Below are 25,905 nucleotides of genomic sequence, written 5' to 3'. Positions count from 1 at the left end.
TCACTGACTGGTCAGGTGAGGACAGCAGTCATGAGGACCTCCATGTGCCCTCTTGAATAGTTATATGATGAAAAATTATGGATGACTCAAGAAAGGGAGTCACTCAGCGTAATCAGCTTGAGTTGTCTCAGAGTTTATCCTTATTGAATATTCTCTTAATATGGCTACATAAGTCTCATTTGGTTAACTGTTAATTTAACTACAAATGTCATATTTTGTCTCAGTGATAAATTTAAACTAGCAGTGGATGAGCCTGAGACTGATCCATTGAAGAACAGTTCATACTAAAGGACTAGTCAGAGACATGGCTGGAAATGTAGACTGGGGAAAGTTTTAGATATCATTCATTGATTTATAGAGTTGGGGAGTTTATCCTTTCTATAGAAGATAATGGGGAGAAATGATCAGGTTTAGTCTGGGAAATGAACAGATCAAAAAAAGTCTTAGGCAGATGAGTTCAGTGGTAGAATTTATTGGAGAGGATAGTGTTGTGTGATAGAAATTTGGATACCCAGAAAGAACTAGGATCTCATCTCATCTCTGAATCTTGACTGGATGGCTAAGGGCAAGTCATTCTACCTCTTGAGTCTCAGTTTCTTAATCAATAAAATTAAATGAGTTAAGATCCCAGAATACAAGTAGTCCTCCAAGACTAGAATGGTTTCCTTTACTTCTATTTTTTGGGAGCTCAGCCTTCCTTCAATACATTGCTCAACTCCAACATTGAAGGGATATTTCCAGATCCCTTACCACATTGTTGAGCTCCTCCCCACCCCCTGGCAATCACTTTGTATATTTCTGACTATCCGCCCAACTTAACTGTATGATCCTTGAAGACAAGGACCATTTGATTTTGATCTTTGTGTTTCTAGTGCCTGGAACCCAGCAGGTACTTATAAATTTGTAATGAAATTGAGTCTTAAGTTGCTTCATCTGTAAAATGGGGATAACAATGGTGGTAGTACCTACCTCACTGGATAGCTACGGAAATTATTCTCTCTAAAAAAGGTTACACAACTTCTGTTTTTCCTTTGAATTCATTTTTCAAAGTACTTTTGGCTTGTGACCTATTAAGTGTCCCTTAGGTAGAAATGTTGGCCTGCTTTATAGTAAACACTTAATTAAGCCGATCTCAGTGCATCCTGCATGACTTTTCTCCTGAAAAAAATTCACTAGAAATAGGCTATAACCTCTAATGACAACATAATAACTCCTAGGCAATTTGTAATTTTTTTGAGATTATATATCATTCAGTAATCCTTGTAGGATAGGAGTCAGACAAAGACAGACTTAAGAAATGCTTGATAGAATGACTGACTGGAACTGAATGGAATTTGGGCTAAGTGGAGAGTTTGGGTAGGCTGCAGGCTAATTTTCTTTAAAGTATTGACAGGAATTGTCTTGATCTTGAACATATCTGTGGGGCATGGGGGGAATTCAAAGAAACAGTAAGATCCTATACTTAATATTCTTTTTTGTTTTGTTTTGTTGAGGGCAAATCAAAGAAAAGAAGAAAAGAGAAAGGGAATAAAGCATTTACCTAGTTCTTACTATGTGGCAGTCATCATGCTAGATTCTTTCCAAATATTATCTCATTTGATCTTCCTAGTAATCCTTGGAGGTAGGTGTTATTATTATTATCTCCATTTTTTGCAGATGAGGAAATGGAGGCAAACAGAGGCTAATTGACTTTTCCAGGGTCACATACCTAGTAAGTGTCTTCATGTAGATTTGAACTCAGAGCTCCCTGACTCCAGTTCCAGTGTTATATTCTCTGTGCTACCAACTACTTCTAGGGGCGACTAGACTTGTGATTTTACAGGCAAAAGGAATTCCCAGTGAAGAAAGTCCTCCTGTCCATGCAGATTATCAAGTGTTTATAAGCTTCAAGAGTTCCCCAGCTCCCAGAGCATTGAAAATTTAAATGACTTTGCAGAGCTCAAACAGCTTAAATATGTGTCAGGGGGCAGACTGGTACCTACTTCTTCCTGAATCAGAGACCAGCTTGACATGCACTGAATTCAACACTGCCTGTGAAAACCGACTTCCATTTTCCTTTCCGTGGCTCTTACGTAGCTCCTTACACCAAATCCTTCCAAATATTTCAGCTTCCTAACAACATGAATACTGCTTGGGCTCATAATAGGGACCAGTCTTTTCTACCGAGAACATTTTACCACCCCATCTCCATGGGATAATATATATCTTTCAATAGATAATTCTTTATGCTAGAAAGGTTAAAATGCATCCAGCATGCTATTGGGAGGAACATCTGTAAGGCAGTAAAACTCCTAGTCTCCAGATGCACTGTCACTGGCAAATGGCCTCTCCTAATTACTAATCATTTGTCCTAGAACATGCTTAAATAAAGGTAGACAGTGTATCAGAGTATGACGCACAATATGGGAAGGGCATTTTGGACTGGCTGACCTCTCAAGGTCTCTTCCATTCCATTGAGCCTTATATTTAGTATGCGAATGATCTCTGAGCATCCAGAATTATAGAATCAAAGAAGCTCCAAGTCTTGAGAAGCCATACCTCACTGGAGAGCAGTGGATGAAATGCTAGCCTGGGACTCAAGTATCTGGATTCAAATCCAGCTGCAGATACTCATTAGCTCTGTGATTGTAGAGAAACCTCTCATAACCTTTCTGAATCTCTATTTCTTCTTTAATAACATAGAGGTAATAATAGTACCTCAGGGGGCAGCTGGGTAGCTCAGTGGAGTGAGAGTCAAGCCTAGAGACGGGAGATCCTGGGTTCAAACCCGGCCTCAGCCACTTCCCAGCTATGTGACCCTGGGCAAGTCACTTGACCCCCATTGCCCACCCTTAACAATCTTCCACCTATGAGACGATACACCGAAGTACAAGGGTTTAAAAAAAATAATAGTACCTCAGAAGGCTATTATGAGGTAATATAAACAGTACAAATCAGATAATGTTTGTATATTAGAGTGCTTGTTTTGTGAACCTTAACTTGCTAAGTAAAATTTAGCCCTTATGAGCATCTTTGAAAGTGGTCCCCGAATCTTTGCTTGGAGATCCCCAATGCAGAGGAATCCATTATCTTTTTGGAGATTCCAGTTTACTTTGAAAGTGTTCATTGTTGATAAGTTTGTTTTCTCCTTATATCGTGCTGAAAAGTCCCTTCCTCAAGCAGGCAAGCTACAGAGAAGAATCTAGGATGCTCTGAGCAATGATGGAGGTCAGCATATGGCTGAAAATCTGGGAAATGAATTATTTCATCCTCTTTGCCTGAGTTAACTCCATCTGTGCCTCATATTTAGAGAGAGAAGATTAAAATAATTCATGCTCTGCCCTCTACCTTCTCCAAATATCTGGTTTGGCTAAAATAATCAAACCAATGGAATTCTACAGGAGATAATTAAGATTTAATGAAGAACATTTACAGATTGGTCTGAGGAAGTGAAGACCAATGATAACAAGGTCAGAGAAAGACTTCCTGAATGGAAATAATTCTATTTTTTATCCCAGAGGAGAAACAGAGACCACCAGACTTTATCACATAGAAAAGCCTAGAAGTAAAATGGAAAATGTTATGGCAAAGAACCTGGCCCAGAGGAAATATCTGATACATTGGTTTTTTTAGGTTGAATGGTGAGCTTCCAGAGAGAAGGGGTTGGTTGGTCTTCTGTTGATTTACTTTCCTTTTCTTTATATACCAAATACAATGACCAAGATATAGTAGGCACATAAAGATTGCTGATTTTCTGGATCCATACTGATGTGGAAGAATGGGGAGAGAATTGTCAAAATCTTTTCTCACTATACAAATCAACTGAAACTCTTTTCAGTGAGTCACACGGTGAGTACCAGTGATCTGGGACTGGCACTCTATCACATTTCTATCCCCTTAAGTTAATGGACATCAATTCACCTTAGAATATTGTCAGGATATCTTCAAGGTGGGAAATGAAGGTTCACCGTTATTTATAATTTATCTTAGATTTTTTGTAACCTAAACATGACACTGTAAAGTACAGAAAGAGTTTGTGGATTTATTTATTTTTAGATGAATCCATAAAATGTGTTCTGATTTAGTCATCTCAGCAAATAAAGTCTATTTTGGTCACTGTTTTAAAGGTCCTGAGAAATCATCACTCCAACATAAAGTTCCCCAGGGAGACTCCCTGGCCAGCATCTTGACAATTTCTCTGAGTTTTCATCATGGCCTCTTCAACATTTCCACAAATATCTGGGCCCTCCCATGCATCTTCTGACAAAAGAAGAAAATCTATTTTTTCTCTAAAACAGATGCCTGAGCTCACAAATGATTGAATGAGTCCAGTTATACATAAGCAGTCATATATGTATAAACAGAAAAGGAAATCAAGTTAATGAGCATTATTAAGTGTGCCAGGCACTCTATTTAGCACAGGAAATGCAAATACAAGCAGAAATCCCAACTCTGTCCTCAATGAGTTTAATCATTAATGGAGTAAGTTGATAAATAAACAGGAACTGAAAATGAGTGATATTTTATGTTATATCCTATATGTGTATCCTATATGTATGTATAGAAAAACATATAGTTATACATACATGCCCATCTCTACTACATATTATATTTATATATACATATACTAATATGCAAATACATTTTAGCTGTTATGGTCCAGAGTGCAAAAGAGGAGCAGGAGTCTTAATTCAAAGTCTTTAAAAATGAAAATGTAGAAACTGAATGGTTAATTATAATACTCAAACATATTCAAAGACACCCTTGATTTTTATCAGTATGAGGGTTATTTCAGTGATATAGATCTGCCCCATCCAGCATAACTTCTTTTCTTAAATAATTTCACTAGAAGTAGGTTATGGGATATAATAGCAGTCTAGTAACTAATAGAAAATTCCCCATTTTTAGAGCTCTGTATTATATTCAATGACTTTTGTTGGATAAGAGTCAAGACAAAAGTCACTGAATATAATACATAGCTTTAAGAATCAGGAATTCTGATTAGCTACTGTATTACTATCATGCAAGATTGTCTGTTTCTGTTGAAATTAATCAAGAATATGATGTTAAAATTTTGGTATTGAATGTGAGTTCCCCTCTCCTACCTCCCTTTGATATGGAAAGGAGCCAAGTTCTTGAAGGCTGTGGTGCCACAGCATCAACTCAGAGAGTTCCTTTCAAGGATCTAATACCAGGGCAGGTGGGTAGCTCAGTAGATTGAGAGCCAGGCCTAGAGACGGGAGGTCCTAGGTTCAAATCCAGCCTCAGACACTTCCCAGCTGGGTGACCCTGGGCAAGTCACTTGACCCCCATTGCCTACCCTTACCACTCTTCCACCAAGGAACTAATACACAGAAGTTAAGGGTTTAAAAATATAAAAACAAAACAAAAAAAAATCAAGGATCCAATACCCAGTTGTTTAAAGTATGTAGTATATTCTGGGAATTCACTTGGAACTATTTGGGATTTTGATGATAACTAAATTACTGATACTCTAAATGGCGATAGTTTCTCTTCCAAAAGGGATCAAAACACTTTAAACATATTTTTGTAATTATGGTAAATAGATGTGCTCATTTGCCATTCCTGAGAAAATACTACAAATAATCTGTTTATGTTGTCACCATTTAAGACACTCTAATTCAGAATCAGTGACTACCCATTATTTCATAGCGAATATGATCTAGTGACTTATGCTTCTGGCTGGACCCCTTGACCTCACTGGTCTTCTGTAAGCATTCAACATTATACGTGCAGAACATAATATAGCCCTACACTTAATGGATTAAAGTTATATTGCTTTGAAAATATTCACTGCTTTATACTTCGGAGTCATGTGAACTAGCATTTCCAGATCTCTTTGTCCTTTTATTCCAAGTTAATACGTTTTACTCTCATCATATTCCTCATATCACTGACCACTTGATAATTCTGGAAGGTGGAGCCAGAGAAGGCAGATGAATTTACCCCGTGGGAAACTTAAGGCCAGAATCCAGATCTTTGTTCTTCATCTTCTTCCTCCTTCTCTTCTTCCTTCAGCTTTGGTTCCTTTGCTCAGATCTTATCTATACTATAAATGAGATCTTGCCAAATTTCTAGGCTGGGAGTCTTCCTAAGGGTTAAGTGTTCTAGAAAATTTAAAAGCTCTGATCTCACATATTTATCACAAAGGAAAATATTCAATATGATCTGAGTCTGAGAAAATGACAGATTTTTAGGTACATAATTTGATGGAAAGGAAATGGACTACCAAAGAAAGCAATATTGTCCAACTTAAATGTTAAGCCACAGAAAAATTGTTTTTTTTTTAATCTCTAGGATTTTCTTTTGGAAGCAGATACTTTTAGCACGAATCCCCCATCTCATTGAGCTGAACCAGCTATTTGCCATCATTTGAAGTGTTTTCTTCTTTCCACTTAGGGAAATAATAGACTTCTTGTCTTTTAGTGGTGGTTTACAAAAGCAATTCCTTTAGTCACAGCCCTACAGAACTATCACTTGACAGAGGGACAAGGTGAATATTAGTTATGCGTGACTATCACACAGTGACTTAAGTCATGGCCACTTTTGCCAAACACAAGTCAGACTTTGGGCATCTTGCCCAAGGTCTTCCGGGCACTCACACGACCATTAAGCTGGAGTCATTGTCTGCCAATATCTATCTGTCCAATGAGGACGAGGCATATTTTGAGTCATTTCAATGGCACATTGAAAGGGTAACTAATGATATTGTAGAACAGGATGCATTTTGGACAGGGAGGCTGAACCTGACTTAAGGATTTTGGCAAGTGATCCTCATATCTATGCATTGAAAGAATCAGCAAACATTAAGTGTCTACAAAGGAATCAGACATAGGGGCTAAAGTGCCAGCCTTTCAGTATGGAAGAGAGTGGCTCAGTTTATAATTCTGGTAAAGACTTATGCTATGGTCCAGTGCAATCTATAATAAGGGTCCCATTTCTAAGCCTTTAGGTGAAAGATGAGGTGCTAATCTGCATTAAAAGAAGGCATTTCCCCAATAGGAGTTCCCTTAACTTAGAGATGAGGTGCTAATCTGCATTAAAAGAAGGCATTTCCCCAATAGGAGTTCCCTTAACTTAGTCCCTTGGCTTTGGACTAAAATAAAAAGCACATTTCTAGGCACTTTGCTGGGATGGAGGATAGTATATATCTAAATGGTGCTGGCCATTGTCACTTTACCTAGTCACAATTAGCCTTGGTTTTCTCATATGGAAAATAAGAATTATGGACTTAATGGCTTCTTAGGTCCCTCTCAATTCTATCTCTAATTCTGTGACCTTAAGTCAAAAGTGGCTTGAATATTGAATATTGAATAAATAGGCATCTCAAGAATTGTCCTAGGGAAGACAAAGAGGTGTTAACTCCATGTTCTGAAGGTCGTAGTGAAGTTTATTGTCATTGGATATCTTCAAACTGACCTAAGATTTTTCAGAAAATCCTGTATGGGATAACTTAATAAACCATTCCCAAATAGAGGCATCTGATTTGGTCAGTGGATACAGAATTGTTGTTGTTGTTGTGGAGTCATTTCAGTCACGTCCAATTCTCTGTAACCCCATTTGGGATTTTCTTGGCAATCTTACTGGAGTGTTTGCCATTTCTTTCATCATCTCATTTTACAGATGAGGAAATTGAGTCAAACAGGGTTAAGTGACTTGTCTAGGGTCACACAGCTAGTTAGTGTCTGAGGCTGGACTTGAACTTGTCAAGGTGAATCTTACTGATTCAGAGCCCAGCGTTCTATCTGCTTTGACAATCAGACTACTCACTCTGATAAATAACTAGCTAGGTTACTTTAGCTAAGTTACTCCTCTCTTACCCTCCGTTTCATCATATACAAACTATGGATAATGATAAAGGACTCACAAAATACATTTATTACCATCAAAAGACAATGACCTGGCTTTGGATTGCTCACATGTTCTACTGGAATCCATTAGATCGCAAGAGAACCATCCCTCATGAGTACACTCAGGCCTTCTGTGACAGATTTATGAAAAGACAAATACAAGAATCACCCAGTATGGGCAGGCAAGAACATATCACTATTGGTGTCTTTGGAAGAAATGTCTACATTATTCTCTGGTGTATCTGAGTGTCTCATATAAAGGACATAAAAAGTAACTTTGAGTACAGACTGAAATTCATAAAAAAATTAGCTTTCTAAAATAAATGTTGTTTAACCATTATTTCCATTATATGAATGTTGAATTATTCCCATGCCTACAAACTGAGTGTCTCCGACTCTTCCAATGGAAATTCCTTCATGCCGAGTGATTCAATAACCTTTGCTATAATTACTATCCTTTGAGATATTCCTTGGAAACCTTGGATCCTCCCTCTGTGGTTCCTTTCATATTAGTCTTTGGAAACATCCCGCATGACCAGTGAGCCCCTGTCTCATAGGAGCTTCATCACCATAGATCTCTTCCTGGAGTGGATAATAATGTCAGTAGATTCCATTGAAAACACTTTCTCACTTTTAATATTGCATGGATTTGGGGGGGATGAGTAGAACATTCTGATGTAAACCTTAAAGTGAGGGGGAAAGCCAATCAGATGCATCCCTTCTTGTACCTAATCTTAATTATCAGAGAGCATTCATTGAAGACATTTTCTAATTCAGTCCTCCCTCTTTTGTTCTGTTTTTTTTCCAGCTCTTGTAAATGTGAAACTCTGGGCCATCGATCGACAATGTTTTCAGACAATAATGATGAGGACAGGCCTCATCAAGCACACGGAGTATATGGAGTTCTTGAAAAGGTAGGATGTTGCCTTCATTTCCTTTAGAATTGTGCATCTTCTCAGCTGTCTTGCATCTCAGCTGTAGCATCATGCCTTTCCCCAATTGGTAACAAATGGACCAGTGGAGTAAGGGGGAGCCATGCTGCTGGGATTAATTTGGATGAAGGAAAGGGTATCCTCCAATAGGAAACTACTTTGTTGGAGAGGCAGCAGAGTATAATGAATAGAAGGGTCAATTTAGAACCAGGAAAAACTGGCTATAAATCCCCCATCAGGCATCTACTCTCTGTGTGATCACAAGCAAGCCATTTAATCTCTTTGGACCTCAGTTTCCTCTACTGGAAAAATAAAGAGTTATATTAATAGATTTCAAGGTCCTTTCCAGTTTTATGGAAAGGGGACTTGTGACTTGCTGTTCAGCTATGCCCAACTCTTCATGACCCCATATGGGGTTTCCTTGGCAAAGATACCAGAATGGTTTACCATTTCCTTCTCCAACTCATTTTACAGATGAGGAAACTTGGGCAAATGGGGTTAAGAGATTTGCCCAGTGGTCACACAGCTAATAAGTGTTTGAGGCCCCATTTGAACACAGGTATTCCTGACTCCAGGGCCAGGACTCCATCCACTGAGCAACCTAGCTGAATCCAAAGAAAGGGGAAGACACATTTTTACTTAGCACCTACTCTATGCCAGGCACTTTGCTTAGAAAAGAACTTTACAAACATTATCTCATCTTATACTCACAACCTTTCTGGGAGGTAGGTAGAATTATTATCCTATCAGCTATGATCCTATGATGATTTCCATAGAAAAAAATAGGGAGACACTTAAAAAAACACATCTCTAAGAAACAAATGACTGGGCTAGATGCAGAATAGATCACCTTCTTGTTTTTTTTCTCCCAACAACCAATTGATAAAGACGTATCTGGTATGTGTAGTGAGTCCCCATGACAAAGCTTCCTGCTGAATGAGGCGGAAAAGTAACAATTGGATGACTAATATGAAAGAGACACACCAAGATTCTGATTATCCCTTAATCCAGAGGCTAATCTCTACAGTTAGAGGCAGCCCCTTTGACCTATCAGAAACAGCCCCAGTTTTCCCTCCCTGAAACTGTTTATTTGGAGTTAGTTTAGTTGAGTACCATAGTGAAGGCTAAAGTAGCTGGATGTTGCCCTCTTTTGGAAGATGAAATACATCATTTCCCACAATAGTCATCATTCATTCATTCAGACAAGCAGTATTTCTAGAAGGCAGAATGGTACAGGAAGAGGAGACCTACCTCAGAGTCAGGGGAGCTGCTTCCAATCCCACTGTTGATGCCCATTCCCTTCATGACCATGGATATATGACTACTTCTCTGATGCCAGCTTGAGGTCTGGCACCTGATGAAATGTTTACTAGGTGCTAGGCACAGGCACACAAGAGAAAATGAGCACAGCATCAGCAACTCGACATTGTAGAGCTGCCTCCAAGGCCTTCTGATGCAACTTTTCATTTTCAAGAGATAAAACTGAGGTCTGTAGAGGTTAAATAACTTTTCCAAGGTCACACAGGAGAAGCATATCAGGGTTAGGATCTGAATCCCAGTCCTATTGCTGTAGCACCAGTTTAGGGCATACCTGATTACACTGTCTTTACAGGGAAATCAGTACAAATGATGTGCTTCATTCATTCCAAAGGTAGCAGGAACTTTATAACTGAGAGAACCTTTGCCCATAATAGTTTATCATTTACCAAATAGCTAACTTTCCTTTGCAAACCAAACTTTGGTTCAAAGAACATTGAGGAGACAGAGAGAAAGAGAGAGAAAGAGAGAGAGAGAGAGAGAGAGAGAGAGAGAGAGAGAGAGAGAGAGAGAGAGACAAATCAGAGATGCAAAGATGCAAAGACAGGGAAAGACAAAGAGACAGAGGTAAATGATACTGTTGGAAAACATGCTCAGAATGTGGGAGGAGAGAGAGAGAGAGAGAGAGAGAGAGAGAGAGAGAGAGAGAGAGAGAGAGAGAGAGAGAGAGAGAGAGAGAGAGAGTGTTAATCTATTTACAGTAGCCAAAGTGATTTTTACTTGGAAGACTCCTATTGAAACAAACCTAATCAAATACCTTTTTGATTAGATTCTACTTTATCCCTGAAAATTGTGAGATTTTGTCAAAATTTTGCTAAAAGATGCCCTGGTTCCTTTCGGCTTTCCCTACCCTTTTTCTAGCTGTATCAGAGCATCCAAAGATTCATTGTTAATATTTCATATCAGAGAATTTCATGTAGCTAATTTATTTTGTCTCTGATTCATCTTTTATAAATTGCCCAATCTCCATATACAGTTGCTGCTATTAGGAGAAAAGTATTCTGGTATTTAATTGGATAGCTAATAATAGCATCCTATAGGGCCTGCACTAAGGTGGAAATAAATGGGGCCAGAGCCAAGGCCTTTCAGGGATACTGCATGGGACTTGAAGCGTTTCAGCCAATGTGGGACGCAGAAGGCTGGCTAGCCAGTGCTTTCATTGCAGGAGTCCACGGTCTCATGCTTGATCTTGTACCTCAAATGACAGCCTTCTCTTAGGCATACTGAGCTAATCTAAAGTGGAGAAAGGCCCAAGGGGACCAGTCCAGCTTCCCTTGAGAGCCCAGTAGAATATTAACCTATAGAACTTGATTTTTATTGTTTATCTCCATATACCTCTCATCTACTTATGGTACAAATGTGTCTCCAGTGGATGACTTATTCATTGAAATCCATTCAGTTCAATTCAATATAAGGTACTTTATGTATCAGGAAGCCTGATATAGTGTACAAAGAGACATTCTGAAAGTTAATATCTGAGTCCAATGAGTCCCATCTCTGGCCAGTATGAGCTGTATCACCCTAGAAAAGTCATTCTTCAGTGCTGCAGGCTTCTCTCTAAACAATTGTTTGCAGAAAAGTTTTGTATCTGTGTTGATGGAGGATGTTTCTCACACTAACAATAAGCTTAGATCAAGGGCAAAAGAAAAATGGGGAGTGCCAGATGCTCTTTCTCTAGATTAGAGACTTGAAGACAAAAGCAAAAATTATTTTTCCCCACTCAGAGCCTATATTTAAATGATAGGATTGGATGGATTCCAGGAGTTCCCAAAAGGAAATCTCCAGTAGGAATTATATCCAGAGACCAAGTTCTGAATTTTCTGAGCATCTTATTCTCCCTGACCTTCAGGTTACTATAAATTTTGTATTATTTTGAGAGGTGACTTGGTTGGAGATAGTCGCCCATCCTTTCTGAGGTTTAAAAAGGCAAATAAGGGACCTTTAATAGAAATTAACCAATATTCAAGTTTCATTGAATCTTCCCCCCAATCAGATGGTCAAGTGTCATTAGGTTCATTTCACAGGGAAGAGCAGTCCTGGGTAGGCTAAATTATTTGCCTAAGGTCACATGGCTAACAGATGCCTTTTTTAAACCCTCACCTTCTGTCTTAGACCCAATAGTAGGTACTGGTTCCAAGGCAGAAAAGTGGTAAAGGTTAAGAAATTGGGGTTATCCAGGGTCACTCATCTAGAAAGCATCTGAGGTCAGATTTGAACCCTGGACCTCCTGTCTCTAAATCCCCCAAGTCACCCAGCTGCCCTCTCCCAACACTCTTTTTAAAGAAAATCCTTACCTTCCATCTTGGACTCAATACAGTGTATTAGTTTCAAGGGAGAAGAGCAGTAAGGGCTAGGTGATGGGGGTTAAGTGAATTTCCCAGGTTCACACAGGTAAGAAGTATCTGAAGCCAGATTTGAATGCAGGACCTCCCATTGACCTGACTATATCCATGAGCCACTTTGCCACCTCAAGAAGCAGAGCCAAGACTTTTAACTAGAATTACTTTCTCTTTTTATTACACAATGTTCTTGTTCCTTTAGTGGGAGCCCCTTCCCCTTTTTGTTTCATTTTCCTTTTCTGTAAAATGTGGTTGTTCCTTAGTGTCATTCAAGGATGTTCTGGGTGAAAAAGGAGCAATGGTGGTTATAATGGACTCAGAAAACAGAAGCAGACTAAGAATAAGACTTTGAATTGGCATGTTTTGATTTAGCTGCAGTCCTGACACTCAGGCCCCTCTATGAGCTAAGAGAGTTGTTTCTTCCAAGTTTATCAGTCAAAATTTCACCTGAATATTCCCATTATACAGTCCCCTCTACCCTTCCATTCTCTGACATATATTTAATTCAGATGAACATTAAGGGCACATCTTAAAATCTCTATTAAATATCAATTCCAGCAAATGATGTTATGAGGCAGGCATAAATACAGCCAGAAAGTGATGGACAGAAACAACATAATCCTTCTTACACCAGCCTACTGTCTGAATATATTTATTATTTTGCTCATTTTTATGGTTTTTTCCTTTTCCTTTTTGCATGGCCACTCATATGCACACATAATATGAAGTACAATACTTGACTGGCCAAGGACTATATTAATGAAATGATGAGATTTTAAAAATTAACATCTCATTATATTGGATGGTTGCACTATTCCATTTGAATATGAAAATAGGAAGAATCATGTTAATATCAGATTTTCTATATATTCCCTCTTTCTTTATTACCTATGATATAATACAATCATGATATAGCATTTTTCTTCTGCTTTATTAAAGTTATATTTTTGGTGTTAATTTCTTTTTATGTATAATAGTTGAATAGTAGGGAAATTGTCAAGCAATGGTGCCCTACTGGGCCAACTATAGTCTACCTAGACTTACATTTCCCTTTTTTCTTTCTTATGAAAGATTCCTTTTTATATTTTATTTTAAAAACCAGTACAGTATTGTTTTCTTTCCCTCTCAGTCTTAGCATTGGGGGAAAAAACTGAATTACAAATATGTATAGCCAAGAAAAGCTAATTCACAAGGGCTTTGTTAGAAAAATATGTATGTGTATACACACACACAAACACATACAGACTTCATATATATATATATATATTTATATATAAAACATAATTATATAAGATATGTTATAAGATTTGGTTCTCCCAGGTTTTTCAATCAAAATTTCACCTGAAATTTAAAGTAAATAATATATGTGTGGGTATATAATAATTATAATATGATATGATATCACATGACACAAATAATACAATTAATATAATTTAAGTATAAAAATGTCTGCACATGTCTCTTTCAGGACCCTGAGTCCATCACCTCTCTGCCTGGAAATAGTTCTCTTCATCACCAATACACTGGAATTATAGCTAGTTATTATGTTGATCTTAAGTCTTTTTAAAGTTTTTTGTCATTATAATATTGCTGTTATGCAAATTCCTCTCCTTGTTCTTTATTCTGAATTAGCTCATAGATGACTTCCTAGGTTTATCTGAAACCATCTCTTTATCATTTTAAAAGCAAACTCATAGCATTCCATTTGATTCCTAATTCCCGATTTGTTCTGCTATTCTCCAGGTGATGGATCATCCTCTGTCTTTAGTTTCCTGTTCTTTGCCACCATGAAAAAGAATTTACTCTGAATTTTATCTCTCCCACTAGCATGTAGGAACAGTTCATGGAACACAAAGCTAGGAGTGATAGCCATCATGTGTGAGGAAAGACTAGGATTCAACAAAGCCTTGAGAAACTAAAACATTAGCACGAATTGAATAGGAAGAAGTGCAGTTGGAAGAATTTGCAAGCTTACACTTCAGTGTAAAATAGAAATGTGATCCCATGAAGCTTTTCACATCCAAGATGGGGGAGACGTGATTATACAGTGTTCTTTTTTGCTTGCTTGTTTTTTTGGTGGGGTATGAGGGAGTGATGTGAGATTGTAGTGGACTACAAGCTTTATAATTATCCACATTTTCATATGACTGCCAAAATAGACAATACAACAAGAAGTTGCATTAAGATAGGGATAGTACTCAGAATTTGGACTATAGGATTCAACAATTATATACAGCCATTAAAAAAAGAATAAAATAAGTGACTACATTGAGGAGGATAGCATCTCATACTGGAGCAATAAAGGTTCCATTATATTCTGCCTTTAAACACATCTAGTGTATTGGGTTCTGTCCAGGGTGCTACATTTTCAGAAAGACATTACAAATCATGGGTCATCACAGAAAGGACCACCGGGATAGCAAAGTGCCTTAGGACAATGGATCAATGAAAGAATGGAGGGTGTTTAGATGATGTTGGTAAGAAGAGGATGAAATGGTCCATGGCAACAGCCTGCTAGCTTTCCTCAGCTATGTGAAAGGCTTTTGAGGAGAAGAGCTTTTAGATTTGTCTTCCTTAGCCCCATGGAACAGAGCTAGGGGCATTCTGTAGATTGCTTGACCTTGTGGCTTGAGGGAAGGAAAACTTCCCAACCATTAGGAGTGCCCAGGCTATCTCTAGGAGTACTGGGTTCCCCTGTTTTAGACATCATCAAAGAAAGATTTACTACTCCCTTGCTGGGGAAATGGCAGAGAGCCCTTCATTTTAGGCATGATCAGTTGTATATATGCTCTGAAGGCTTTTTAACTCTAAGTTTCTATGAGAAAAAAAGCTGATTGAGTCTACCTCTTAGCAAAAGTTAGAAGTTCTACACTGAATTCCCATAGATGATAGTTGGAAAGGTTGAGGTCATGTATAGTTATGACTTTTACTATTTAACCCATCATGTGCCATTCATAACAATAATAATTATAATAATACACTCTTTTACTGTACTTGCAATCTTGCAAGATCCTTTGTATACATTGTTTCATCTCATAACAACTCTGGAAAGCAGATATTATTACTGTTCCTATTTTACAGATCGGGGACCTGGGGGCAGAGAGAGAAATGAAGGAATTCATTTATTCTTAGTATAAATCAGAGAGGGGAATTGATATTGGCTCTTATTGATGCCAAATCTGGCATGCTAACCATAGGATTATACATTTAGAGCTTGAAGGCATCTTAGATGCAATCAGATCCACTCCCCTAATTTGACTAATGAGGAAACTAAGATATAGAAATATTAAATCACTAGCCCAGTGCTGTATAGCATGCAAATACATGAAGGAGAAATTTAAAACAAGTCTTCCAGAGACAAGTTCCACATATAATACATTATATTGCCTCTCAAAATGCCTACAGATCATATTCCTATCTAAAACTAAGATGGAAGTACAATGCCTGGAACACACTAAGTGATTAATAAATGCTTACTTGATTGATAAAGAAAAGGTTTGTTTTATTGTGTATCTCTGAGCCACACCACATACAAACTCAGTTCCCATGGTTTGCCAAGGCTCATGGTATTTCTATAGAACTAATTTTGATTTTAATTCAACATATTTATGCTTCCTAAAACCACTAGTCATGTGGTTTGGTCCCTCTTCTGGCCCCCCAATGCCGCACCAAATCCAACATCTCATTCCCTTTGCTCTCTAGAGGCTTCTCACCCACACCTGCATTTCCTGAATCCCCATGGCAAACGCAGATGTTTCTCCAGAACTCACTGAAGAATATTAATGGGGACAGAGTTACTAAAAACACTGCTGATGCCTCTGGCCCAGAAACTTGTGCAAACTGTTAGCATGTGCCTTTATTTCTGGTCACCACACAACATTCTTGGATTGAGGCAGTCTTTTCAAAAAATTGATTCACTCCAAGCATCTTCCCTGTTCCTGCCATTAGATACTCCATCAGGAAAGTTCCACACCTGACTTGTCCCTTGGAATATACCCAATGTTCCTTTCATCCTGAAGAGTGTCTACTCTATACCATTTGTAAAGAAAGAAAACAAGATGATAGAGTAGAAAGAGACTTTAATCACCCTTTAGTTGTTTCTAGGAATTTCCCCAACAATACAAACATGTGATGTGTATTTACATGCTACCCAGGAAAATCTGCTTATGTCCAGCTCCTTTTTGCAAGCTTTCCATTGCTGACGAGAATCATAGTCCCCCACTCAGGGGGCATTGTTCTTGGGTACCCATTACCCAATGTTTGTTAACTATATGGACTCAAGCAAGTTCTTTCCCTTCTCAGTTGCAGTTTTCTCCTATGTAAACTGAAGGGTTTGGGCTAGAGGACCTCTCAGTTCCCTTTTTTCCTCTACATTCTGTGAGGATGATCCTATGACTTGAATTTGAATCATACCTACTCTGGTAGGTATCTCTAGTAACTTGGATAATTCTTGTAAGCTCTTACCTCACTTTTCTCATCAGTCAGCTGAAGAAGAGAGACAAAATGGTCCCAAATGTCCTTTACAGGACTGAAGGCTGTCATTCTATAATCCCATGATCTGGGTTTGAATCCTCTATCTGCCACTTGTTACCTGAAAGGAACTGAACAAATTATTTCCTTTTCTGGCCCTCACTTTCCCTTGTCTGTAAAATAAAGATATTGATCCCACCTTCCATCTCTTATATTCTGTGACCCTCAGATCCTTCCTGAGACATAATGGGCTGAAATCATCTCAGGAGACTCCTCAAAGTCAGGCTGGGATTACTCTCTCAAATTAAAGTAGCCTAGAGCTGACCTCAGGATCAAACAAAATGAGTTTAGTGAATCTGAGCTACACACAGCCCCATCTCTGGAGAGCCTAGGGTGATTTCCAACTTTCTTCAAATTAGAGTTCATGGACAAGCCATAACTCATTTTGGTTTAGCAGAATATCAGCCTGCATACATTAGTCTGATATCTTCCCCAGAAATGGCCAAGAGTCTGAAAGAATGTTCCTAAAATTCTTCTTCAGTGTGATACTGAAGGACCAGGGACCTAAGACTTTGTCGTTATTGTCTCTCTAGTAATTGTAAATTTTTATCTAAGTATTAGGGTTTATGAGTTCTGGTCTCCCCAAAATCCATTCACCTATCCAGGCTCTTATTCATTCAACGAGCATTTTGAGCACCAATTTTATGCCAGACATTGTGCAGTCTGTGACCAATTTTCTGGTCATGAACTTCTCCAAATTTACCCATCCAAGCTGATCATCACACAGCAGAAGGGAGTGATTTTCCTGGGTCCATATTCAAAATCTTTCTAGTTTGTTAGGACCTATCAGAGCTTGCCTTACAAAGGCAAAGCCTGCTAGATTCACTCCATGGTCCCAGAAGTCATTAGAGAAGGGAATCAGGATAAAATGATCCTTTAGTCTAATTCAAAATCCTGCCTCCCAATAATGCAAACACACTTGTATATTAGCCATACATTACAATATGTAGATATGACCCGGAGCTCAAAGGTACCTTAGAGGCCATCTCATTCTTCCCACACTCCAAAAGGACCCACTAAGGAATGAGGTTGCATAGGTAGTAGGTAATACAGTAGATATGTATGTCCTTTAGCTGTTCATCTACATTACTTTCTCCTCTACCATGTTTCTTGCCCTCTCATAAATACAGTAGCCAGGAGAGAAGATAGAAAAGCATTTTGTATGTATATATGTTATAAAATATATCTATATATTGTTATGAGTAAGATTAGATTAGCTAGTTATTAGGAATTAAGTTGTACCTAGCAGGAAGGAGCTAGAGCTGGGAATTCCAGGTTGGAATGAAGGACTCCATCAGTGGTGGGCAAAACTGTTGCCAGCCTGGGAGACCTCAGAGCAAAGGACACCCTGCTTCCTGTTTTCCCCTGGGATCCTGTGTGGTGTGGCATCTAGCAAAAGGACAAGATCTACAGAGCCAAGAGAAGAGGTGAAGTTTGAGTTCTGGCGGACAGTGCTTCAAGCAAAACCCTTACTACTTGGTTCCTGAGACAACTTTAGCTCCTGGCATCCAGAGATCATCAGTGGATTGCAGTGAGAATCCCAAAGCCACAAAGCCCATTTACAGCTCCTTGGGCCCTGTTAGTTTAGATCATTTAGATAGTGTAGTAGAATAAGTCCTTCCCTGTCCCTGTGGGGTTTTGTTATTAGGTGTTAAGGTTTAAGAGTAGACATTCCTATCCCTCCTTTAGTTGTTCCTAAATAAACCCAGTTTCATCCTGTTACCTTGTCAGTTAAATTTAAGGCCTCTGGCCAGAGTGACAGTTGGCTGTTAATTTTCAGTTGGGAGTGATTTAGCTGTACAAGTCTTCAGTGTTCAGTTTTAGTCTCTCTTACATCCCAGAGTGTGTTCCCACAAACCCCTTAGTTAATTTATAATATCCCTGGTGACCCCATTACCTTACATATATTTTCTTACAATATTATGTGTGTATACATTTTCTGTATCCCAAGTAGAATACTGCAAGACTAGTTTTCGCCATCTCAGTTTCAAAAAAAACATTTTATATACTTTTGATATGTTTTGATATGGGATGAAGAGAATGATCTGGATGGAAACACTCTCAATCTCTGCCATAGAGTAACTTTCCTATGGTTTATGCCCTTAGATCAGTGATAGGCAAACTATTGATGAGGCCCCCTGAAATGTTCTATCTGGCCCCAGGCAACATTATTCCTAATCTGACGAATACAATATGTAGGATACAACACAATGAAAATTCGAAAGAGTTGCCTTAGAAACAGACTGTCAGAGGAGCATTTCCTTTCCTTTGGCCCCTTCTTTAAAAAATTTGCCCATCACTGCCTTAGATCATCATAAGTACATCATAAGGTTTAAGTGACATGGCCAAGATCACAAGATTCCTGTATGTCAAAGACAACACTTGTAGCCACATATCTCTGACTCTATGATCAACCTTGAGCCAAGCTACATGGCTCATACTGCATTTTTCCTAGAAAATTCAAGAATTTTGAATTTTTGACCTGAGAGAAACCTTAGATATCATGTAAGAATCCCATAGTTCCCAATGCAGAAACTGCATCCTGGCCAGGTTAAGTAATTTCACTACAGCTATTATTTGCAATTTATCTATGCAATTAGAATGTGATCTTCTTGAGGTCACTCACCAAGTCAAATTAAGAGGCATTTATTAAGCTCTGACCATATGCCTAGAATTATGCTAAGTATTGGGAATACAATGTAAGCAGAAAAAGAGCAGTTCTTCACCCAAGGATCTTGCATTCTAATTGAGGTAGACATCAGATAAAACAACGGTTGGCAACCTTTTTGGCCATGAGAGCCATAAAAGCCTGCGGAAGGAGGAAGATGGAGGTGAAAGGCACTGGAATATGGGGAGGGGGCTGAAGGGCCCCCTGGGGCACATCCTGGGGCTCTGCTGGGACTGGTGGGTCAGGAGAAGGAGCCAGATATGGCTGGAGAGCCATATGTTGCCGACCCCTGATATAAAAGAATGCTGATAGGTGGAGGTGAGAGTAGGAACCCAGGCTGGGTTAGGATAGAGGATGTGCAAAGAATCATAAGTGAAGACCAGAGAAGAGAGCTGGCCCATATGCCTTCTTTCCAATGAAGGTTCTAGAATGAACCAGCTATCAGAGGAAGGGCACACAGAGGTAGAGTACATTTCCAGTGTGAGAATTCTAGGGGCAGAGTCAACTTCCAGAATGAAGATACTGCTATGACATGAACAAAAAATTCTAGAGACAGAGTAGAAACCAGAGAGAAATGCCAACACATATTTGGATTTCTCGATATCACCAAAGCTTAGAACACTGCCCAATTCTAAATTAATTTTTGTCAACTGACACAGAGAATTAGTGTGAGAATCAAGAGAGGAACCTAAATCTCCTGTCTCTCTGACCAGAGAGCATTCCAGACACTAGGAAGTAAGGAAAGATTTTTGAGCTCTCCATTAAGATGATGTTTCCCTTCCCACTTTGCTTTTCTGTGACATTGTCCCCTGCCATGAAGAATAGAGCTTTTAGACTTTAAAGTGTAGCATGAATATTAGTGTCAGAGTTTTCCTTCTCTTTTCCCCATTCCCAAACCTAAACAATTTTCTTTACTTTTTTGTCGTTGTGCTGAAAACAATCCTCTTCTTCTAATGAATCTTTATTCCTTAACCTGACATAATAAGATTTCTAGAACACCTGAAAATAGAACCCCTTCCTTAGTTCTTACAGTCTTGTCACACTTTCAGTGGAAATCTCTAGAGCAAAAACTTCTAATAGATGAACAAAACCCATAATCCATTATTTCCTGATCCTTACCAGATAACCTGCATTCTTTCTGGGACAGTTAAGTCCCTATTGCATCATCCTCAATATAAAAAGTAAAAAAAACCAACATTTTGCTGCCCAGGAAATATCAGTGTTGCATTTTTAAATCCTCCCTCTACCAAGCTAAAGAAACTTTAATGCCATTTTACAGCCATATCTTTGTCTCTTGGAAATGCTGTCTTTGCCACATCTTTCACTTTGTTTTGCTTGGAGCAAACAATATGTTGAGAAAGATCCTGTTTCACTTTGAGAGCCATGGCCTATGCCACATGCCTATGGAGGTAAGCTTATAGTCTTGGAGACTCATCTAATGGATTCTAAGCACTGGCAGGTCCAGCAAGGTAGAAACCTTCAAGTGCTGTGTATCAGAGAATCAGAGATATACCACTGGAAAGGATCATAGAAGCTATCAAGTTCAACCGTCTCAGCTTGCAGATAAAGAAATTGAGGCTCCAAGATGGTGTGTCTGTTGTTTGAATACTCTTTACTAAGTTAATTGTCATTCATCAGCATACTAGCCTGAATATGATATACCTTTTAGCCACAGTAACCCTAAAGTAGCATCTACAATCATATATGGTAACCAGCCATCTTGGTGGAATCCAACCAGTAATGCAGACTGACGAAATCACATATCCTTGAAAATGGAAACAAAGGATTCTTATATTTCTTCCAGTTGGACTTAACTCATATGGTATAGCCCCTAGTAAAATGGAATGAGTATCCAATATTATAATATCAGATGATGGTCATCCCTTGGGCAACAAGAAGTAGCCAAAGTTTGGCATGAGGAGGAGATAAAGTACTCCGCATCTCCCTATTGCCAACTTTTGTCCTGACCATCAAGAATTCTTAAAAAAAAAAACCAAATTTAATTGATAATGGCATATACAAGATATCTCTTCATTTCTTTCTATGTGATATCTTTCATGTTTAACAATTCAGAAATTATTAAGCTGTTCTATAACTTAGATATACAGAAATAAAAGGAAAATCAGTCTTTGTCTTTCTTCCTTGGAAAAAAAACAGAAAACACATAGACAAGTATATATAAAATGCTGGAAATTAGCCTAGAGCATTTTCAAAAGGGAAAGGAAAAACAATTGGCAGGAGAGAAATCAAGAACTGCTTGGCTTAGGAGGTAGCCCAGAGATGAATCTGAAGGAAATTGAATATTTGAAAGTGTGAGGTGAAGAAGGGACATCCCTTGTGGCATGAGAGATATGTACAAAAAGACTGAAGGCAGAAGGAAACAGCAAGCAGACCATTTTGCCCAGGACAGAGAATGTTTAGATAAGAGACTGAGATAAGCCCTAAAAACAGGTAGAAATTTTAAATGGTAATTTTCCAATTCTATCCTAAATGTGATAGGAAACCATTGAAAATTTTTGATAAGAGGTAACATGGACAACACATTTTGGAATATCACTTTGATATCTCTGCAGAGGAAGGAGGGGAGGGGGAAGTTTGGAAAAGAGAGTCCAAGTAGAATATTTCATTCGTCTAAGTGAGCTGAGGAGATTCCAACCTAGGATAGAGGCTGAAAATGTAGAAAATGGGGCAAATCTAAGGCTTTTTTATGGTGCTCCTTTTTATAATTCATTCCTAGCATCACAGCCATCAGTTTAAGAAACACAGATGTTTCTTCAGTTCTCCATTTTTGTAACATAAAAGGCCCTTATCTTTTTTTTAATCATTGACTTTTGGGGAAATGGGAAATGCCCCCAACCCAAATATCAGTCATCTCTTCAATCATTTTCTTGCTTTTCCCTGTGAATGGAAGAAGCCAAATTCTATGAGTTAATTCTGAGAGTCTGTTATTGATTATGCCAGTGTTCCAAATCTGTGTCCAGTAATTCATCTGAAGAAATTCTAAAAATACATGCATCTCAGAATATTTTAAGAATTTCTTGGTCAATTTTTCAGAAGAAAAGAGGCACATGTATGGAACTATTAAATGTTGAATTCTAAAATACTTTTCCCCAAAGACTGTCAAATTTAATTCAAATGAGAATTTTATAAAACTTGCATTATTTTGGTTTGAAGAAAATAATGGGAAACATTAATGGAAGAGAATTTTCTTATGCTGTGCCTAGTGTTGCTTGCTCACAGTCCAGTCCATAGGAGAAAATGCATTTTCATTAAGGATGGTTTGAGAAATGGATTGTTATAAAAATATTCATTAATTTCCCATTTTCATTTCACACTTGAGCCAATATCTATATCCATTTTGGGGAAGTGTAAGCCTACAGTTGCCTATTTCTAATTATAAAAGTATTAGTCATCCTCAGATTTCATGTATAACCACACTGAACTCAACGTGTGCAAAATTCTCTTTCTAATTCTTATACATGGTTAATGAAGCATACAAAACATCATATCAGTGGTGACAACCCATATCCTTTCCAGGAAAGAATGTTCTGAATTTCCTCAGGCTTGGGGTGATAGAAGAGAACAAGAACAGACAGAGAAATTGAAAGACACAAATTCAAATCCCACCTCTTATACTTACTACCTGTATAACTTCAGGCAAGTCATTCTGCAAGTCAAGACCTCAATTTTCTCATCCATAAAATGAGGAGAATGGATTTATGATCCACTGAGATACTTTCTGGTTCTGTATCTAGGATCCATAAAGAGAAGGGCATGATGCCTTGGTTTCTCATTTTGCTCATTGTTAAAGCTGAGATCTTTTTTCCCCTCCTGTTCATGACACATTAAGCTAGCATCTTAGGGTGACTATTTCAAAGTTGTTATAGAAAAAATTTATTCCAATCCCTTTATTTTGCCAATGAAAATTGTGAAGCCCTAAATCACAGGAGAAGTGACTTGTTATAGGTCACATAGATAAGAAGGTGTATTACTGGGCTTAGAGTCAGAAACTGGACTGTGCTGCTTACTATGTTTGTGGTTTTTGGAAAATCAATCTCTTGGGAGCTTAATATCTTCACCTCTAATGGGAAGGGTTTATCCTAAATAACTTCAAGGTTCCATCTCAATCCAAAGCTAAGATGCCATATATCACAGTCATAATCTTAAATCAGTGCCTCAGATCCCAAGATACTCAACCTTCATCAAAGAAGGCTCCCTATCTGGGGGAACATAGACTCTTAGCAATATTTGTTGACTTCCTTAGTGTCTTGGGTACTGGACAAAAGCTCCCATTGGTATGGTCATCATCCAGCAACTTCAGAATCCTAATGTATTTTGTCTGCAGAGCAAGTCTGGATTTTGTGACATTAAAAAAAAAAGACATTCCTCACTGTAACTTAGCTCAGTTCCCCCTTTTTAACTCTTTGGAGGCTCCAAGAGCCAAAAATGCATCACTGGCCCTCCTTGTCAAGCGCTTAAAAATTTAAAAATTCCTCTGTCAGAGGAGTAACTTTACTGAATGCTAAGGAAAATATTTAGCTGATTTAAGTATTTAGAAGGTAGGTTTCCCATCTCCCTGGAAGCTTACAATATGTCGACTTGGCCCATAGCAGATGTACAATGATGCAAGGCTGAACAAATGGAGAAAAGTAGCCCGAGGAGAGTAGGATTGAGGGAGAAGCAGTAGAGGGAGAGGGGATCTGAGGACAAGTTGAGCTGGAGGGTGACTTTAGCAAGAAATAGCCTGGGGCAGTTCTGAGTACTGCTGATGTTTCAGAGAGATAAACAGAAAACTGTCCTAAGTCCTGCGTGGGCCAGGAATGCCATCTGTAATACTCACTGGTCAATGGTGCCATGTTGGACAAAATTGGCCAGCTGGGGCTCCTCTCCTCTTATCTGTTCTGTAAAGCAAGTGCTGAATCTCTTCCAGACTTTTCTTAAATACGCCCTTCTTTAAGGTTGGGAGTCACGTGCTAGTCACCACCCCTCTACTGCCTATACAGTTTCCCTCTAGAGATATGATCAACTCTATCCTTGCAATAGCTAGCTTGCTTTTTAACCTGGGAACAAGATTATGACATTGAGATTAATGTAATAGTCACCCCCCCCCACACACACACACACCCATTTTCTAGAGTTCATTTCCAAATGAAAAAGGATGAGCACAATCACCATAGCTTAGAGCCCCAAGTTGGGAAAATTCTGGATCTTCCAGTAGTGCTTTGGCTCAATTGAAAGCTACATGCCAGGCACAGTGATAAGGGTTAGGGCTACAAATATAAGCTAAAAGGGAAAATAGTGGTAAACAATAATATACCAAAGGGATCTGAAAAGACATGGATTAGTAATAGGGCTAGTCACCTTACTTAGCATTACTCAGAAGAAAAGCCAAGAAGGAAGGCCAGTTGGCTGACTTGTGCTCTTCCATGCAGTGGAGAACACAGACCTCCTGGAGGGATAATCTAGAGTAAAAAGGCCACAGGAATGATGGGATATTCTGCGATCAGGAGGCCCCAGGTGCTGAGAGAAATTGCAAGATGAGACAGCAGCTAGGCATGATTTTTAAAATTTTAAGAAGTAACAGAACTGGAGAAGGATTTGTCGACCTCCATACATCCTTTCTGTATAAAACAAATAGGGACAGGCTAAGTCTAAATATCAAAAAATGAATTATAAATGCAAACAGAAATTTATGGAGAGGTAATTGGAAATGCAACATTTATATACAGTTAATCACTGTGAAAATATTCTCAATGCATCTTTTTGAAATTAATTCCTGCCTCTGTTATGAAGATAGAGCCAGTCATGCCTTGAGAACAAAAACCCAAGAGTTGCAATGTTATCCACTTGACAGTAAAAGGTGTTAGAAAGAGCCATGGTGTCTTTAGTAGACCTTCTGTGGATGAGGTAAGGAAGAACATGGATGGGAACTGCAGAGGATGGGAAGACATAGAGGGAATATGAACTAGGTTTGGGAGAGAGAGGAGTCACATGGATGAGACTTAAAAGCCATAAAGGGTTGAAGGGAGAAGTTTATAAGAAGCAGCATAGACAGATATCTATATCCATCTATCCATCTGTCCATCTGTCTTTCTTCCTTCTTTCTTTCCTTCCTTCTTTTCTTCTTTTCTTCCTTCCTTCCTTCCTTTCTTTCTTTCTTTCATTCTTTTTTCTTTCTTTGTTTCCTTCCTACCTTCCTTCCTTCCTACCTTCCTTCCTTCCTTCCTTCCTTCCTTCCTTCCTTCCTTCCTTCCTTCCTTCCTTCCTTC

The 25,905-nt window shown here is 38.5% G+C and overlaps 1 protein-coding gene across 1 annotated transcript in view; it reads left to right on the top strand.

The window, feature by feature from the left end:
* PRKG1 (protein kinase cGMP-dependent 1) overlaps positions 1 to 25,905 on the top strand; it is a 1,248,761-nt gene that overhangs the window by 788,356 nt on the left and 434,500 nt on the right. The window contains exon 8 of the mRNA XM_044660333.1: positions 8,659 to 8,764. Coding sequence (XP_044516268.1) covers positions 8,659 to 8,764 — 106 coding nt within the window. The remainder of the gene's footprint in view (positions 1 to 8,658; positions 8,765 to 25,905) is intronic.

This window comes from Gracilinanus agilis, chromosome 2 (assembly GCF_016433145.1).
Source record: "Gracilinanus agilis isolate LMUSP501 chromosome 2, AgileGrace, whole genome shotgun sequence".
NCBI lineage: Eukaryota > Metazoa > Chordata > Mammalia > Didelphimorphia > Didelphidae > Gracilinanus > Gracilinanus agilis.
This window is presented reverse-complemented; position numbering and strand designations above follow the sequence as displayed.